Genomic DNA, 19511 nt, shown 5'->3' on the forward strand with positions numbered 1-19511 from the left:
CTGGTCTTATCACCGTTTTACCAGTGAGGATGCTAAAGCTCAGTCACCTGCCCAGGGTCCCCTGGCTGCTAACTGGGGAAGCCGGGTTTGCACCCAATCTGACCCCAGTGTGCACTTTTGTGTCCCAAAATAAGGGAGGTCTGAGTGGGGGCGGGGGAGGGGGATTTAACACCTTGCTGTTGAATAACATTGAACCTCTCTGCAGGAAACTAGGATTCTCAGCCCACACTCTGTGGACGCATGTTTTGATTGTCACCAGGAGCCCAGCGCCGACTAAGCCTCCGTGTCTGAGCCTCTCTGACATGAGCTGATCTCACTTTTTTAATTAAGGAAGTCAGGCCTCAGGCTCAAAGCTTTCAGGACAAGCACCTGCACCCAACCAGGATGTAATAATAAGGCCAAGGTCACTCTCATTCATGTTCTTTTTTGAAGGCAAGCAACACTGGGTTTCCGTACCATCCTGCTATCCAATTACTATTTAAAAACAATGCTATTTCCACTTTTAAAACCTTGGTATAAAGAAAGGTTTCTTATATGATATTGCTTATATGCAGAAGCTTAAAAAATGGATACAAATGAACTTATTTATGATACAGAAGCAGACTCATAGATTTAGAGAATGAATTTATGGTCACCAGCAGGGGAAGGGCAGGGGGAGCGATAGATGGGGAGTTTGGGATTGACACATATACACTGCTACACTTAAAATGGACGACCAACAAGGACCTACTGTATAGCTCAGGGGACCCTGCTCAATGTCGCGTGGCAGCCTGGATGGCAGGGGAGTGTGGGGGAGAGTGGACACATGTTATATGCACGGCCGAGTCCCTTTGCTGTCCGCCTGAAACCATCACGACATTGTTTGTCAACCGGCTATACCCCAATACAAAATAAAAAGTTTAAAAAAAAATGATAAGAATGAACTTACTTACAAAACAGACTCAGAGAGAATGAGTTTATTCCCCCGGTTACCAGCAGGGGGCAGGGGGAGGGCTAGACTGGGAGTTTGGGATTGCCATGGACACACTGCTATATTTAAAATAGATAACCAACAAGGGCCTACTGTAAAAAATGATAATAAAAATAACAAACTCATTTTAAAAAGAAGGGTTTCTTAAACTGGGGTCTGTGGACAGAATTCAGCAGGTCTGTGAACTACAATGGGAAAAAAAAGAGTTCGTTCTTTTTGCTAACTTCTAACTGAAATTGAGCCCTTCCTTCCATAATGAATCTGGGTGACGATCCCCCACAGGACCGGCAGTACCTGTGAATTTGTCATCTGTGGGGATCTCAGCATTTTCATGATACATCACAGCTGCTGTAGGACCACCCATACATATCGCCCCACTTTGGTATTATGGGATGGTTAAACCCACCTCTATATCTTATTATCCAACATATTCATAAAGAAGCTCACATCACAAATTTTTTTTTAAAAAAAGGTCTTGCCGGCTGTATTCCAAATAGCTCTCTTCTTAATCCTGTGGATTTTATCTGATGCACTTAAAAATCATTATTCTGAGGAGTCCACAGCCAACTTGTCCAGAATGCCAACATCTCTGGTCCATGGCAAAAAATTTACAAGGTTAAGAATCTTAGTGAATCAAAGAGAAAGAGCTGGACAAACTTAATTAAAACCCTTGATGTTCAAAGGGGATGGCTGCCAGCCAGACCAGTGGACATCACACCAGTCATGATGCCTACCTAGTCATGAACCGGACCCCTAGGTGGTCAGCGGAGCCTATGGGAGGGGTCTCACCTTGTCCATCATGGCGAAGATCCGGTCCACCCTCTTCTCCGGGGTGTTCTCCTCCTCAGGGAGCTCCACGGTATTCCCCTGCCAGGGACAGATGAGGTGGGGACTGGCCTCTGCCACACCTGGCTTGGGGCCCTTTGCTCAAAAATACAGCTCCCCCCCAACCCCGCCCTGTCACCCCGGGACTTCCCTCAGTCCAGTGGTTAAGACTCCACACTTTCAATGCAGAGGGTGAGGGTTCGATCCCTGGTCAATGAACTAAGATCCCACATGACCCGGGGCACAGCCAAAAAAAAAATATGCCCCCCAGACAGGGGCAGTTCCAGATGAGGCCTGCCTCTCCCTCCCTCCGACTCCCCACAATGCCGCCACCATCTGTAATTCTGCTCCAGAACATCCCATCCACCCCAGCCCCCATCTGCACAGAGCAACCCCAGGCAGTGACCTTTATCGGGCCATCTCTTACCCCAGGCAGGAGAGCCGCCCCAGGGGGAGCTTCCTCTGGGTCAGGCCCAGTCACTAAATTTCATGTCCCTATGGCCTCCCCACCACCCCATATGACCCAAGTTTCTCACCACCATCTGGTAAATGGCGTCCACAATGTCCAGCATCTCGTTCCTGGTGATGTAGCCGTCGTTGTCCAAGTCGTAGAGCTTGAAGGCCCCTGCAATCAGCCAGCCAGGATGGAGTCACCCCTGGCCCGGGGCAGGGGAGGCGGCCCCACCCCACATCTCAGCATGCAGTCCGGCCAAGAGCCCCACCACTCATCCAGTCAACGAGCATCTGTTGTTGTCTAGTAGCTCAGCCCTCTCCGACTCTGTGCGACCCCACGGACTGTAGCCCACCAGGCTCCTCCGCCCATGCGACTTCCCAAACAAGAATACTGGAGAGGGTTGCCATTTCCTACTCCAGGGGCTCTTCCCCACCCAGGGATCAATCTCACATCTCCCACATTAGCAGGCGAATGCTTTACCACTGAGCCACCTGGGAAGCCCAATGAATATTTACATCAACACAGATGGGAGGAGACAGACAGACACACAAAAGGACCCAGGTACCATTTCAACCAGAGTTATTAAAGATATATATATGCAAAGGAGACACCAGGTCTGCAAGAGCTGAGGCCTCAGAGGCTGGAGCTGAGTGGGGAGGGGGCCCCAGGAGCATCTCCCAAGCACTGCCTTCCCTCCCCACCTACCAGCCTCTGCCTGTCTCAGTCACTCCCTTTCCACACTGATGCTGTATCTTTCTAGGGTCATCTTAGAAAATAAAATCATATGCCCAGGAAAGCAGGAGGAGCTTCTGCATAAACAAAATCCTCTTTTATTCCTAAAAGAAACCGCTGTGTTTTCTTGCTGCCAATACAAAGCGGTGAAGATGTCTCAGTGAGAAGCGGTGTTCAGTCGCTCAGTCATGTACGACTCTTTGTGACCCCATGGACTGCAGCATGCCAGGTCTCCCTGTCCTGCACCATCTCCTGGAGCTTGCTCAAACTCATGTCCATCAAGTCGGTGATGCCATCCAACCATCTTCTGTCCTTTCCTTCTCCTCCTGCTCTCAATCTTTCCCAGCCTCGGGGTCTTTTCTAATGAGTCAGCTCTTCCCATTAGGTGGCCAAAGTACTGGAGCTTCAGCTTCAGCATCAGTCTTTCCAGTGAATATTCAGGACTGATCTCCTTTAGGATGGACTGGTTTGATCTCCTTGCAGTCCAAGGGGCTCTCAAGAGTCTTCTCCAACACCACAGTTCAAAAGCATCAATTCTTCAGTGCTCAGCCTTCTTTATGATCCAACTCTCACATCCATATATGACTACTGGGAAAACCATAGCTTTGACTATACAGACCTTTGTTGGTAAAGTAATGCCTCTACTTTTTAAATACGCTGTCTAGGTTTGTCATAGCTTTTCTTCCAAAGAGCAAGCGTCTTTTGAGGGGAGTGATGGGAGCCCCTACCATGATCTTGGTTTTTTTAATGTTGAGTTTTAAGCCAGCTTTTTCACTTTCCTCTTTCACTTTCATCAAGAGGTTCTTTAGTTCCTCTTCATAAGGGTGGTGCCATAAGGATGGTGTCATCTGCATATCTGAGGTTATTGATATTTCTCCCAGCAATCTTGATTCCAGCTTGTGTTTCATCCAGCCCGGCATTTCACATGATGTACTCTGCATATAAGTTAAATAAGCAGGGTGACAATATTCAGCCTTGACATACTTCTTTCCCAATTTGGAACCAGTCTGTCGTTCCATGTCCAGTTCTCACTGTTGCTTCTTAACTTGCATACAGATTTCTCAGGAGGCAGGTCAGGTGGGCTGGTATTTCCATCTGTTTAAGAATTTTCCGCAGTTTGTTGTGATCCACAGAGTCAAAGGCTTTAGTGTAGTCAATGAAGCAGAAGTGGATGTTTTTCTGGAATTCTCTTGCTTTCTTCTATGATCCAACCGATATTGGCAATTTGATCTCTGGTTCCTCTGCCTATTCTAAATCCAGCTTGAACATCTGGAAGTTCTTGGTTCACGTACTGTTGAAGCCTAGCTTGGAGAATTTTGAGCATTACTTTGCTAGCGTGTAAGATGAGTGCAATTGTGCGACAGTTTGAACATTCTTTTCTTTGCGTTTCTTTGGGACTGGAATGAACACTGACCTTTCCCAGTCCTGTGGCCACTGCTGAGTTATCCAAATGTGCTGGCATATGAGTGCAGCACTTTCACAACAGCATCTTTTAGGATTTGAAATACCTCAGCTGGAATTCCATCACGTCCACTAGCTTTTTTCATAGTGATGCTTTCTAAGGCCCACTTGACACTCCAGAATGTCTGGTTCTAGGTGAGTGATCACACCATCATGGTTATCTGGGTCATGAAGACCTTTTTTGTATAGTTCTTCTGTGTATTTTTGCCACCTCTTCTTAATATCGTCTGCTTCTGTTAGGTCCGTACCATTTCTGTCCTTTATTGAGCCCATCTTTGCATGAAATGTTCCCTTGGTATCTCTAATTTTCTTGAAGAGCTTTCTAGTCTTTTCCATTCTATTGTTTTCCTCTATTTCTTTGCATTGATCACTAAGGAAGGCTTTCTTATCTCTCCTTGCTATTCTTTGGAACTCTGCATTCAGGGAGAAGTGAGTTCTAGTCCACGGTCTTCATCTTCTCTCCAGATTCCCTCACTCTCCCCTCTGAATCCTTCTCTTGACTCTCTTCAGGGCCTTGCACATGCTGTTCCCCTGCAGGAGCCCTCTTCCCTCCTCCCTCTCCCAGCCAGCTTCCCCCTTCCCAGTTCAGCTCCCAACACACAACAGGGCCAGCTCCTGTCCGGTCAGCTCACGTCTCCCGCTTCCTGCCTTGGCTGCAGTTTTCTGGGACCTTATGGATAATGCCCCCATGCTAGACTGACAGCCACAAAGGCAGGTGCCTGTCTATCTGATGCTCCAGTGGGTCCCAGCCTCTGCCCAGCACTGACACGTGGCCATGTTTTGTCAGTATCTGTTGGCTGAACCAGTACCTAAGTGAATGAATGAGATCAGTCATCAAAACAGCCTCTGAAGCGGTGGGTCCAGCCCTGGAAGTGGAGCTTTTAGCTCCACGCTGTCCTGCCTAAGGTGCCATGTCTGTGTGTGTTAGCCGCTCAGTCGTGTCCACCTCTTTGTGACCCCATGGACTGCAGCCCACCAGCCTCCTCTGTCCATGGAATTCTCCAGGCAAGAACGCTGGAGTGGGTTGCCATTTCCTCCTCCAGGGGGCCTTCCCAACCCAGAGATCAAACCCGGGTCAGGTTGCAGGCAGATTCCTTCACCACTGAACCTTCCATGTCTGCACCTGCTCAAATGTCCCTCTGCTCCTGCCCCATCTGTCCACCTGCCTAAAGAAGCCACGTTCCTCCTGCCTGGGCACCCCTGGGAAACCGCCTCTGACCTGGAAGGACAGGACTTCTGTGCCACTGTCAGCGCCGGGCAGACAGCCTGGGCCCGGGTGTTTGGCCTCCCTCCAGCCTGGGACCGCCAGGGAGCGGGACTTACACCTCAGCTTCTCATCCAGGGTTCCCCTCGAGGTCACCGACAGTGCCTGGATGAACTCGGAGAACTCGATCCGCCCGTCCTGCAGGAGAGAGAGGGGCAGGCATGGCCTCGTTAGCGCGGGTCAGGCCCCTCCTCCAATGGGTGGTGATGGATGGATGGCAGCAGGTACCAGACGCCCAAGTGCAGAGCAAGGGAGGGAAGGGATGAGGTTCAGAGAAGATGGGGGGGTGGGGGGACGGGGAGGATTAGAAATGGGACAGGCCAGGAGGAGGGACAGCGACAGGGCGAGCCAGGGGGAGAGCCTGACTCCACAGCTGGTGAAAGGAACAGCCAGCAGCTCCCTCAGCACAGCACAGAGGCCCCAGAACCCCCTTCCCCTCAGCCTAGAACCACAGGCTCAAAGGCTTGAGAAGAAGGCGGGGCTCTGGACTGTTCAATCCTGTTTGGTTTGCAGCTGAGGACACTGAGACCCCAGAGAGGCCGCCGGAGTTCCTCCCAGGGTCAGGCAGCGTCTTGGCTGCCGCCGCCTGCGGAGAAAGCCAGGGCATGAAAGAGCAGAAACAAGCCTGAGTGCGCGACAGTGTGGAGCGTGGCGACAAGTAACAGGACATCCACCGCGAACACGCGGGAAGCCAGGAAATATGCCGGCGCAGGACGGAGTCCGGAGGACTGCAGACGCCCCAACGGTGGGTATATGCCAACTGTGCGGGTGGCCATCGCCGGCGGGGGGCGGCAGGGGTGGACACGCTACAATGTGGATAAGGCTTGAAAACATCATGCTCGGTGAAAGAAGCCAGGCACAAAGGATCTCATAGTATATGATTGTTAGTTTCCTCATCTGCAAAATGGGGGTAATTAAAAGGCAACCTTTACTGGTAGGCAACTGTAAAGTGAAAGAAAGTGAAGTCGCTCAGTCATGTCTGACTCTTTGCAACTCCATGGACTGTGGCCCACCAGGCTCCTCCATCCATGGGATTCTCCAGGCAAGAGTACTGGAGTGGGTTGCCATTTCCTTCTCCAGGGGATCTTGCCGACCCAGCGATCGAATCCAGGTCTCCCCCATTGTAGGCAGATGCTTTACCATTTAAGCCACCAGGGAAATCCAGTCGACTGTAAGGTCTCAGTAAAAATAATGCATGTAAAGGGCTTAGTACATAAATGTCTATTATGATTACAAATCCTAATTATTATCCCTGGAGGCATTTGCCTTTTGTCCTTGTAAGAAAAGGGTCAAGGTGGACATATATGTGTGCATGTGTGCAAACACACATGTCTGTGTGGATGGTATGTGTGTGCGTACATGGATCTCTGGAGGTGCCTTGAGCATGCGTGAGCTCACACAATGAATACACGTGCATGCATTTGTGTGCAATACGAGTGCGTGTGTGTCCGTGTGTGTGCATGCATTTATGTGCAACTGTGCGCATGTGTGGGTCGCATGCATGTGTGTGCATTTGTTGTGTGTTCCTTCTCCAAAGGGAACATAAGCGGGTTAGTGTGAGTGTGGAGATGCCTCAGGAAGGAGGGGACTCTGGGCTGGTTGTGGGGTGTTGGGGGGACTCCAGGCTGGTTGTGGGGGGTTGGGGGGAGACTCTGGGCTGGTGCAGGACCCGTCAATCCCCAGCTCACCTTGTTCTCATCAAAGACATTGAAAACAAATGTGGCGAACTTGGTGGGGTCCCCAAATGGGAAGAACTGCTTGTAGATCTTCTGGAAGCCCGCCGCGTCCAGCTGCCCGCTGGGGCAGTCCTTGATGAAGCCCTTGTACCTGGAGGTAGAGACCAGGCGAGAGACGGTGAAGGAGACTCCAGCATCACCACGTGCTGGGAGCTCCTGCCCAGCGCCCCGGAAGCCGGAGGCCCTGTCCTGGGAAACTGTGCCACACGGGGTCGTGAGCACAGACCTGGACAACACAGGCCTGGGCTCATCCCACCCTTGCCTCTCGTTAGCTGTGTGACTGGCAAAAGGTGGCCACACCTCTCTGAGCTTCATCTTTCCCGGGGGTAAGAGTCACGTGGCCACTCAGCCCCCTGCTCCACACAGGCGCCTAACACAAAACTCACACAAGCAACCTCCTCGAAGCCTCACTCTTGCGCAAGGCACTCCCGCCTCCCCCCACCTTCTCCACTGAGCCCCCTCCTGGAGCCGGGCAGGCTGGTGGCGCTGGTGGGCAGAGCCACCATCTGGGGCCTGGCAGCTGGCTCCTCCCACGTGCCTGCACCCCCCATGTGCACACACCCGCTCCCCTGCCTCTGTTCCCAGGGAACTGGGTAAACAATGAAGGAGGAGCCCGGCAATCTCTCAGGGCACCTCGGGGCTTCCCACTGGACCTGTCCACCCTGCGTCCCCAGAGCCCAGCACGGGACCCTCCAGCCAGCCAGCCATCTGATGGCAACATGGCTTCACAGCCCACGTCCCGACTCTGCCACTTGCGGGCTGTGCATCCTCGGGCAAGCGCCTTCTCCTCTCTGAGCCTGACTCACCTCCTCTACGAACTGCGACAGCTGTCACCTCCGCCATGCGGGGACTGTGCGAGATGCTGACGTAGCATCCTTGGCACAGGGTTGGACATAAAAAATAATCCATGGCATGATCTTTAGTGTCATGACCTCAGTGCTCTTTGAAATCAGTTCACCAGCTGGCCCCTGCATGGAGCTTGGCAACTCCAGCCAGGACATGCCTTCCTCCGAGAAGGATTCCCAGCACAAATGGGGGTAGAGAGACGGATCAGCTTTTATCGGCTACCAGCTGTTACCTCCACTCAGCCACTGTCTGCTGGGCGCTTTGCAAACCTGATTCTCTTGGGACACCCGAACAGGCCCACGAGCAAGGTATTATAAACATGGCCCTCCCACCATTTTTTTTAATGGTGTGGCTTGTGAGAGTTCAGTACCCCGACCAGGGATTGAACCCTGGGCCTTGGCAGTGAAAGTACAGAGTCCTAACCCCTGGACTGCCAAGGAATTCCCAAGCCCATTTTAAAGATTAGGAAGCTGAGACTCCGTCATGGAGAGATTTGCTAGTCCTCGCAGCCTAGACTGGAGCTGAGGCAGGGTACGAAGTATCCACTGAGAGGATCAGATGCTCAGAGACACCAGCCCTGGAGATGTCACCGTTCTCCAGTCTACCCGGGGCCACTCTCCGATCAGGTCTTGGGAAAGTTACTGGAGACGCGTGACTGGCGGCCAACTCACAGGGAGCCTGCGGGGAAGCCACAGTGCCCCCACCCTCGGAGAACAATCTGAGGGGCCTGGGCTGGGGGAAGGGATGTGCAAGGCACAGGAAGGAGGGGGCCTTGGCAATCGTGAAAGTGTTAGTCACTCAGGTGTGTCTGACTCTTTGCGATCCCATGGACTGTAGCCCGCCAGGCTCCTCTGTCCACGGGGTTCTCCAGGCAAGAGTACTGGAGTGCGTAGCCATACCCTTCTTCAGGGGATCTTCCCCACCCAGTGACTGAACCTGGGTCTCCTGCCTTGCAGGCAGATTCCTTACCATCTGAGCCACCAGGGAAGCCTGGGAAGCCTAAGTGATTGAGGTCAGATATCAGAAAGAAAGCAAGACTAGACTCTTGCTAACATGTCAGTGTTCTCTTAGGGGTGAGGGAGAGGCTGGGAGGAAGCCAGGAGATGGGGCAGGGCTCAGGGTCCGGCTGGCGTGAGTTCTCACCATTGGCAGTGCCCATCACAAGCAAGGGGTCTTAAAGGAGGCCGGGCCTCCATGTGTCCTCCCGCCCATGCCCTGGGGCACCTCGAGAGGCCAGAGGCCCAGGGCGGCGGTCCAGGCTCAGTTGCCCTGTCTCATCACCTTTGACAACAGCCCCATGCCAGGTGCTGGGCTAAGCCTTCGTGGACAGTTCCTCCTGCAGTCGCTGCTCAGCCCTGCTCAATGGGTTCAGTGACCCCACTTCACAGATGAAGGCACTGAGGCCAGGCCCCTCGCACAGCAGGACCAGGAAAGGGCCGGTCCCCCCACAAAACATCTTTCCCAGGTGCGTGTTCCAGGAGCAGATCTCCACTCCTAGGCCAGGATGGAGAGCCAGGGAGGAGCGTTTCAGAGCCAAGACCTGGTCTGTGACCCCTGGCCCCGAGTCAGGATGGGTCCCTGGGCACGAGGAGGGGGCAGGCTTGGCGCCAGGATGTGATGACCCACATGGAGGCATAGCAGGCCCTGGAGACCCAGATGGGGGCCACACTTCCCCTGGTGTCCCCCAGTGCTTCCCACTCCCCCCACCCACCCAGTGGGCTGTGTGTTACTCGAGTGATTCTAAACGATTATTAAAATCAATAGAGGGAGACCTGAAGGTGCCCAAAGCCATCTCCTGGCCGGGTCCCTGCGGCTGCCTGGCTCCTGGGAGGGGAAAGCGGTGGGATGGGAGCTGGCAGTGCTGTGTGCACCTGCGGGGGCGCTGGCAGTGGGGGCCCTGTGGCTTTCCTGGGGGGTGCAAGGAGGCTGGCCTCAGTAGGGAACCTCCAGGGGGTGGGGGGCGGCTATCTAGTTTCCCTGGCAGAGGCTGTCCCTGTCCCTGTGGGGCCCAGCCCCCTTGGTGCCATTAGCAGCAGCCCACCCCAGCCTGATGGCCCAGCCTCCCCTGCCCACTGTCCCCGCCCCCCTCGACCCATATTCCACACCCTGCGGCACTTTCCAGAGTTGGCCATGCCAGCCACCCTCCCGGCCTTCACACCCGCAGGTCCCTGGGCCTGCAAAACACACCTCCTCCTCCCCTTCACCTGGATACGCACTCATCCACCAGGTCCCAGCTTCCCTTCAGGAAGTCTGCCCAGATCCCCCCCCCCCCCCCCCCCCCAGGGTCTGCACTGCTCATCTGCTCGCCCAGCCGTAGAAAGACCCCAGGGCAGCAGGAACCACACTGTACCACATGTACCTTCAGGCTGTGTCCCCCATCCGACCAAACTCCCTGACGCCACGGCGCCCCCGTGCCTGGCCCAGGGCCTACACATAACGAGGGCTCAGTAACCATCCTGTGAACTCAGTGAATGAGCTGGGTGAGTGAATGAATGAATAAATAAACACATAGAGAGAGGGAGAGCCAGGCATTCTTCCTGAGCCCCGGAGACCCTGGTCGGAACCTGAGAACTCCAGGCAGGTGGTTACAGAACCACGGGTACACTCCCATCCCGCCACGGATCGATGGGAAACTGGGGGCCCAGAGAGGGAGAGAGACTGGTCCAAGGTCACACAGCAGACACTAGGCTCGGTCCCGGGACTCCTGCCTCCCAGGCTTACTCTTCATCTGCCTCTCCTGCGAGCCAAGCTGCATGTAAAGGCAAGTGCTTGCTCTCCACACACTGTAACCCCATCATCAGAAGATGGGGGCACCCCATCTTACTGAAGCAGAGAGGAGTCTGGGCCCAGACGCCCCAGTGGCCCCCAGGCCCTGAATTTGCTCTTCAAGCCCTCACGGCTCTGAGACCAGGACTTCCTGCCAAGGCCCGGTTCCGAGGTGCAACTCAGCACCCCTGGCTGGCAGAGCCGAGACACACACCCCAGGCACACACACCCCTCCCCACCGCGGGCACGCAAGGGAGCTGCTGCTTAATAACTGAGATCCTGCCCGGAATTCCATCCCAGGAAAATGAGAGACGTACGTGACTGTGCCCCATCCTCGGCCCTGGCTCAGGTTCCAACAGGCCCGGGGCCTTCTCCGTCTCCCCACCACCCCTCCCTCTCTGCTTAGACACACAGCTGCCTGGAAACCTGCGCCGGAGCCCGCCCTGTGCCCCAGTCCCGGCTCATCGTGTCTCACTGTAAGAGGCCTGAGGAAAGCCCTTCCCCGCAATGTCCCACAGTTTCTCTGCTGGCAAAGTAAACGGCTTAGACTAGATCAGGGTTTTCTACTGGCGCTACCGACATCTGGAGTCGGATGATTCTTGGTCATGGAGGCCTGTCCAGTGAGATGGAATGTTTGACGGCTTCCCTGGCCTCCCCCTGCTAGATGCCAGAAGCATCCCCACCCCAAGTTATGACAACCCAAGGTGTCTCCAGACAATGCCAATATCCTCCCTGGGGCAGAGCCACTCCAGTAGAGAATCATAGGACTAGATGGTCTCCGGGGAGCCCCACAGAGCAGAAAGAGGGTCTTCCCCAGTGTCTACCTTCCAGTGGTCGAGGATTCCTAACAACAGGGACCCGGGCTTTCCAGGTGGCTCAGCAGTAAAGAATCCGCCTGCAAAGCAGAAACTGCAGGAGACACGGGTTCGCTCCCTGGGTGGGGAAGATCTCCTGGAGGAGGGCATGACAACCCACTCCAGTGTTCTTGCCTGGAGAGTCCCATGGACAGAGGAGCCTGGCGGGCTACAGTCCATGGGGTTGCAAAGAGTTGAATATAACTAAACTGACTTAGCATGCACACACAGACATGGGGCTATGTGATTTCTGGGCACCATTTCACCAAATTGTTCCAACAAACCCAGGAAGTGGGGATTATTACACCCACTGTACAGATGGGGAAACTGAGGCTAGGAGCTGTTACATTTCCTCTTGGCTCAGGGCCACCACATGGCATTTCTTCAGCCCAGCACACTCCTTCTTCTCCTCCTCCCCCATTTTGTTCTTAGCCTCAGTGCATCTCCCCTAGAGAAGCCCCCTCTGCCCACCCCAGACAGAGCCAGGCTCCAGCACACACACTCACAGCACCCTGTCCCTGGCCTGGGCCTCGCAGTGGTGGCCGTAGCCTCTGTGATGACAGGCCAGTGAGTGCATCTCAGGGTCTGTCGAGGCAGGAACCTCACAACTTCTAGTTCACCCCGAATCTGCAGGGTGTACCGACAAGAGGCAGGGGCTCAGTAAACGCCTAGCGAGTCTCACATGGGCAAACAGGGGGCCCGAGGTGGAGCCCCAGCACCACCTCTGTGTGCGGCCAGCCACCAGCCATGGCTGGTGGAGCCTCAGCTCCACAGCCTATTTTCCCGGGTGCCTTCTGCGTGGTTCCAGCCCAATGGTGGAAGCGACAGAAGTCCTGGCGCTGATGCTCGCGCAGGTCAGGCCGGGGAAGGGGAGTGGCACAAAGCGTCCTCACACAGCCTTGTTTCAGAGCAGGTGTCTTAACTCTCTTTAGGGATCAGAGGAGAAGCCATGGGACTGAATCCGGGACACAGCCCTGCCCCGGAGCTCCGCACACGCGGTCCCCAGCCACCAGAACACGGGTGTCTGACGCGGCTGACTGTACCTGAGAGTCAGCGCTCCACGAGAGGGTGGAGATGAGAGAAGAAAAGCCTAGATTCGACAACTGCGTTCTGACGCCTCTTTAAGAGGGAAAGGGAAGGAAAAGAAATCTGTCATTTCATAAAAACACTGCAGGCTGAATGCCACTTACAAAACATTCCTTCCTGTACGCCTCCCACCACAGCACCAGCCTGTGTCTGCCCCCCACTGCGCCAGCCTGGGTCCCCTGGGAGACTCCAGCACCTCATCTCCCCCAGTCCCTGCTGCCCCCGGCGCTCGGAAGGTGCCTGGCACAGAGTAGGTGCTCAGTAAGCCAACAAATGAATGAATGAATGAGGGAGTGAAGGAAAGAGGGAGTGGGTGAATGAATGAAGGAATAAGGGAGTAAGTGAATGAAAGTGAGCCAATGAATGAGAGTAGGGCATGAATGAGTGAATGAAGAAGTGAGCAAATGAGCGAAGGTATAAGGGAGTGAATGAGGGAATGAATGAATGAGTGAATAATGGAGTGAGTGAATGAATAAGTGACAGTGAATGAATGAGTGAATGAGGGTGTGAATGAATGAATGAATAAGTGAGTGAAGAAATGAGGGAGTGAGTGAATGAATGAGTGAAAAGGAGTGAGTGAATGAATGAATGACAGTGAATGAATGAGTGAATGAGGGTGTGAATTAATGAATGAATGAGTGATGAGTGAATGAACGAACACCAGCCATGACCCGTGGGTCCGACTCCAGCTCAGCTTCCCGTTCTCTGCAGGCCCTGCAGCCCCAAAGCCACCAGGGCCTCGTTCCCCAAGGCCCCAGCCTTCCAGGCCTTCCTGGGACCCACTGCTCTCGGATCCCACGGAGTCTTGTCCCCTGGGACCCAGCTTAAAGCGAGCCCTGCATCGACCTCCATGCCCACCCACCTCCCTGCCAAGGGTTAAGTGTGGCGAACGCTGCCTTCTGCAGTGTGAAAAGTGGCAAATAAATAGGTGGGTAAAGAAGAAAGCATAACCCCCAGCTGCAATCAGCCAAACGCAGCTGGGACTGCCTGCCGCAGCACCCTGGCAAACTGTTCCCCATTATCTTTTCAAACACCTCCTTTCCCATGGCATTCCCCTCCCAGCTCCCTGGAGACCAGCCTTCAGACGATCTGGAGGAGGGGCTCAAACACATCCCTGAGGCTAGGGCCTCTTTCCCGCACCTCTCCCCTCCCCCTTCTCACTCCTCCCACCCCCCCACCCTCCGCAGCCCTCAGTTTTGTAGGACTTCCCAAAGCCACAGCGGGCAGGGCTGAGCCCACGGAGGCCAGCAAGCTGGACCCAGACTCCACACACACACACACACACACACACAAACACATACACACACAGCTGGGTGACCCAGGCAAGTGTCTCCACCTGACTCAGAGCCTCAGTTTCTTCATCTGTAAAATGGGCTGCTCCTAGCCTGACCCCCACGGCATTGTTCTGAGCACCTGGCCCACAGGAGGCACCCACAGATGTTAAGGAGAAGCGGCCTCCTGACCCAGGGCTGCGACTGCAGACAAGGATCCAGGACTGACAGGTGGCCCTGTCGAGGCGGCTGCAGAATTCTTCCTGCCTCGCCCACTGTTTCTGTTACAATGCCATCGGGCTATTTGGTTATTATAAACATAATAAAAAGCATTACGGAAAACTTAAAAAATAGAAAATGTGAGAGAAAGAAAATACCCATAATCCATGAGGCCACCACCCCCAACACACCCACTACCAGCCTCTGGCCAGTTTCCTTCCCATCTTCTGTTCCCTCCGCACATTTTTCATCACAAAACTCTGTTGGGGGCACTATTTCCGCCCCGTTGCTCCCATTCGGGATTGCACTCCGGGTGATCACGATGTCACAATCGCTTGTAAGGGCCTGGGACCTGCCAAGGCAGGGGTCCCCAACCTCTGGGCTGCAGACCGGTACCTCTGGTCTGACCAGCAGCAGCAGCAGATTAGACATAAAGCGCTCGATCAATGTAATGTGCTTGAATCATCCCCAAACCATCCCCCTGCTTCCTGGTCCGTGGGAAAATTGTCTCCCGTGAAATGGGTCCCTGGGGCCAAAAAGGTTGGGGACCACTGTCTGTGGTTTCCTACTCAGCCCCCATCGAGATCTTCAACCTTCTGTTGTGGTGAATGGAGTTCATTCATTCAGAGCAGGAAATGAGATGGTCAAGATGGTCAAGGACCATCAAGATGGCTGTGGACCCGGACCTGATGCTGGCCCCACCTCCCTGAGCCCCCAGCCTCCACCCTCTGCAAATACAGAGCTGGGGGCAGCCGAGGGGGCGACCAGCATGAAGCCAGGTGGGTGGTGAGAGCCCCCATGGCCTGGCCCAGCCTCATATCACTGTGGCCTGGTTTGTGCTCCTGACCACCTGGGGCCCCCGGGGGACCTGGCACCTGCCCAGCTCTGCTGCTGCTTACTGGGTGGCCCAGGACCAGTCAGAGAGTCACAGAAGCCCCCCTGGGCCTGGCCCCTCTTCTGTGGAGCAGCTAGTGAAAATCAGCCCCAGACAAGACCACCCTGGACCGGGCTGGAGAGACAGGGAGGGTGGTCCGTGTGACCTCTCCCACGAGGTGACGAGGTGACGCTGCAGCAAAGATGCCAAGATCTGGGGCAGAGGAAACAGCAGGAACGGAGGCCCCGAGGCAGGAAGAAGACTGGTATGGCTGGTGCCTGGTGAACCAGCAGGTGAGGCCAGAGACCTCGGGGAGCCCTGAGGGCCAGGCGAGGGGTTGGGCCTTCATGCTGAGTGCAGTAAGAAGCCACGAGGGGCTTTTATACATACATATATATATATATATATATATATATATATATATATATATATATATATATGCATTTGCTTGTTTGGCCGCGCTGGGTCTTAGTCGAGGCGCGCAGGGTCTTTGCCCTTTGTGGTCACATGTGGGATCCAGTTCTTTGACCAAGGATGGAACTCCCTGCCTTGGGAGCTCAGAGTCTCAGCCAGTGGACCACCAGGGAAGTCCCCACAAAGGGACTTTAAGCAAAAGAGAAACACAGCAGGAAGGCGAGGTGAGGCGATCCAGGAGGGTGAGCCTGGAGGATAAAGACCTAGAAGCAGGAGTATTTCTGGAACGCCCACCTGGGGGAGTGGCGAAGTGGAAAATGAGGTTGGAGGTGGGTCAGGCCCACCTGTCGGGGCCGAGGACGTGGGGAAGGAAGGAGGAGGAGGCACTGCTCCCGCCCACCCTCCATCCCTGCAGCCATCTCACCACCCAGGCGCTGCCCACCTGGCCGGGGTCCCCGGCAAGGGGTCAGCCAAGCTGGGCAGGGCAGCCACAGCTCTCCCCTTCTGCTGCCCGGACTCAGGGTCAGGGAGGTGTAGGCAGTGCTCCCCCAGGGGTCTCGTGGCCTGGGACCTTCCCAGTGTGGCCTCCACGGCCTGCTGTGATGGAGTGCACGTCTGAACAGTGGACGGAAGACCACCATCAATGGTTGTCAGCTCTTGGACCCTCTGCTGTGACCTTTACAGGGACTATCACTTCAATCTCTCATTATTCCTACATGGGGAAACGAAGGCTCAGAGGCCAAAGAGATGGGAAGAGGCAAGGCTGGGGCTCTAGAGTCCATTTCTAAGCCACCAAACTTTCTAGAAGGTCGCCAAGCCCCCCTCCTTGCTCACCTATCCACCCCCAACTCAGGTTCACCTAACAGTGAACCTGGGGGCTCCACATTCCGCAATGACAGACAGTACCCACTCTCCCCTCCCCACCCCAGGGAAGGCATCGCTAATCCATCACAGACCTCGTTGATGCCTCACTGCTATACTTTCCATTTGCTCCATGACATACGGCCTCAGAATCCTCCTTAACACTGCACTCCAGGCAACTATTATGGACTGATCAGAGCTGGCATCCAAGAAGAAAACTATCCACCATCCTTGATCCGATCTATTCAATCGGTTTATAGAGAGAGTGGCTGAACCCCAGAGAGGGGGAGAGACTTCTCAAGACCATGTGATAATCTAGTGACAAAGCCGGGCCTGGGATCCAGTCTCCTGACTTGTTTCTGGTTCAAACCCCTCGCTCGGGTGAGCAGGGTCTGAAATTAACACTGGCGGTCCTCAGAGATGCCATCCGAGGCAAGGGGTCACAACCAACCTACCACCACCCCCAACCACAGTTCAGCTGGATCTACGTCCATTCCTTGTGAACAAAGGAATCTGAACCGAAGGCTGCCTGGACCCGTTTGTGGATAAGCCCCTCGCAGAGGGCCCTCCACGTGCCCCTGTCCTGGGCAGCTGGGCTGCTGGCCCATCAGCACGAAGCCAACACCCCCAACCCACCCAAGAGTTTGGGGAAAACACAGCTACTCACCACTGCTGGACTTCCTTCTCGGTAACTGCAAGAGAAAAGAGAAAAGCGGCCTTTTAGCTCAGGGAGGTGTCCTAGGGGACAGACAGACACATGGAAGCCTCCTTCCTGCCCTCCCTGCCCCCGCCCTTGGCCATTCTGCCCATGTCTGGACATTTCTGGACACCAGCCAGCTCTGTACAAGAAGATGCCTACAATCCCCTACCCCCAGCTGGTGAGCAGTCTCAGTCTGACCATCCTAACCCCAGGGGGCGACAATGGCCCATCCCCTCCAGATGTCCACTGCGCTGCTGGGAGGACTGTCAAGACCAGCCTCTTGCAGGCAGGGGCTGGTCTCTCCCTGCTGCCCTGGGCAGGTCAGGCAGGACTGTGTGCCCGGACCAACACAGAGGATCAGTCGTCCCCATCTGGCGTCCCTGGGGACAGGATGGTCAGAGAAGCCACTGGCGTCCCCAGGCACTCAGCCTCCCTGCCGGCGCATGGAGGGCCGGGGCAGAAAGGCTGAACCCCCTCCTCCGCCCTGGAAGCACCCAGCACCCTCCCCTCCTCCACCCATCCCTCCAGCCCCTCAAAGCATTCAGCCCCAGGTTCTTTTTACAGGCAAGGCAAGAACGAAGCCGTGAACCAAAAGATGGAACAAGCCATATAAAGTAGCAGAACCTCCAGCCGAGCCCAAATAGTCATTCTTTACTGAACCGTGAAATAAACCAAAAAAAAAGTTGTTTTTTTTTTCTGAAAAGTACTGAATCAGTTCGGGTTGGAACAAAACCAGTAATTTCTCTAAAGTCACTGAAGAAGAACATCTAACCATCTCTAAGGCCTCGCTCATTCCCAGGGCGGCGGCAGGGGGCGGGGGGGGGGGGGGGGGTGGACCTTGGGAGAGCACTTCCAGCACTCCGTGCCTCAGTTTTCCTGTTTGTAAAATGGGAATAACAGTTATAGTACCTGCCACACTAGCTGTCCTGGGAACCCAATCAGAACAGGCGTGACTACTCCTGAGTCCCCAGCACAGGGCCTGGCACTCGGATGTGCTCGATGCAGACTTGGAAAACGAATGAGTGAGTGAACAGACAGGAAGGTGGGTTTTGGGTGCAGGTCAGGTGAGTGAAAGAACTGAAGTCCCTTCCCAGCAAAGTGGGGAAGGAGGCCCAGGGGGATCCACCTCACCATGTGTGCCTGATCAGGCTCGAGGTCACTTTTCAAGAAACTTCAGAGCAAGCTCGGAACAGCTGCCAAGTCCCGAGCGCCCACCACAAGCCTCGATCTGGAGCAGGGCGGGCCTCTGCGCTTTGGTTCAGCTGCCCTGACAACGCTCCCAGGGAAGCCGCCACTCTGCCCTGGTTGCAGATGGGGAAACTGAGGCACGAAGGGCGGCAGTGCAGTGGGAGGGCGAGGGTCTGCATTCGAGTCTGTGGCTCAGCCACCCGCCCACAGCCGGACCCTGGTGGTCAGACTCCCGGGGCAGGTGGCAAGACTCTGCCAAGCCCTCCTTGTCAGCACTCTCCTCCCACTAGAGGCTGGAGGAGATGCCCTGTCCATGGGCACAACACTGAGTCTGTCATAGAGAGTGAAGTAAGTCAGGAAAACAAACGTCATATATTAAGACACACATGTGGAATCTAGAGAAATGGTACTGGTGAACCTATTTACAGGGCAGGAATAGAGACGCAGACAATAGAGAACACGCTTGTGGACGCAGAGGGGGAAGGAAAGGGAGGGATGAACCGAGAGAGCAGCATTAATGTATATACACAACCACGTGTAAAACAGACAGCTAGTGGGAAGCCGCTGTATCTATAACACAGGGAGCTCAGCTCAAGGTTCTGTGATGACCCAGAGGGATGGGATGGGGATGGGGGAGGGAGGTTCCAGGAGGAGGGGATATATGGACACAAAAAGCTAATTCTTGATGTTGTACAGCAGAAACCAACATAGCATTGTAAAGCAATTACACTCCGATTTAAACAGAGAGAGACAGCAAGACAACAGTGAGAGTTGTAGGTTACCAGGAACAGCCAGCCCTGGTGTAAAAGAATGCAATTTTCCAAGAGCGTTTTGGCAGAGGGTAGAGAGTCCCTCGGACAGCAAGGAGATCAAGCCAGTCAATCCTAAAGGAAATCAACCTTGAATATTCATTGCAAGGACTGATGCTGAAGCTGAAGCTCTGATACTTTAGCCACCTGATGCCAAGAGCCGACTCAGAAAAGAAAGACC

The 19511-nt window shown here is 54.6% G+C and overlaps 1 protein-coding gene across 1 annotated transcript in view; it reads right to left on the reverse strand.

Moving 5' to 3' along the window:
- Positions 1-19511, reverse strand: part of NCS1 (neuronal calcium sensor 1) — a 55124-nt gene that overhangs the window by 11618 nt on the left and 23995 nt on the right. The window contains exons 2-6 of the mRNA XM_061154407.1: positions 17301-17325; positions 7395-7533; positions 5766-5844; positions 2332-2420; positions 1760-1837 (exon numbers count right to left, since the gene is read on the reverse strand). Coding sequence (XP_061010390.1) covers positions 1760-1837; positions 2332-2420; positions 5766-5844; positions 7395-7533; positions 17301-17325 — 410 coding nt within the window. The remainder of the gene's footprint in view (positions 1-1759; positions 1838-2331; positions 2421-5765; positions 5845-7394; positions 7534-17300; positions 17326-19511) is intronic.

Source organism: Dama dama, chromosome 11 (genome assembly GCF_033118175.1).
Source record: "Dama dama isolate Ldn47 chromosome 11, ASM3311817v1, whole genome shotgun sequence".
Lineage (NCBI taxonomy): Eukaryota > Metazoa > Chordata > Mammalia > Artiodactyla > Cervidae > Dama > Dama dama.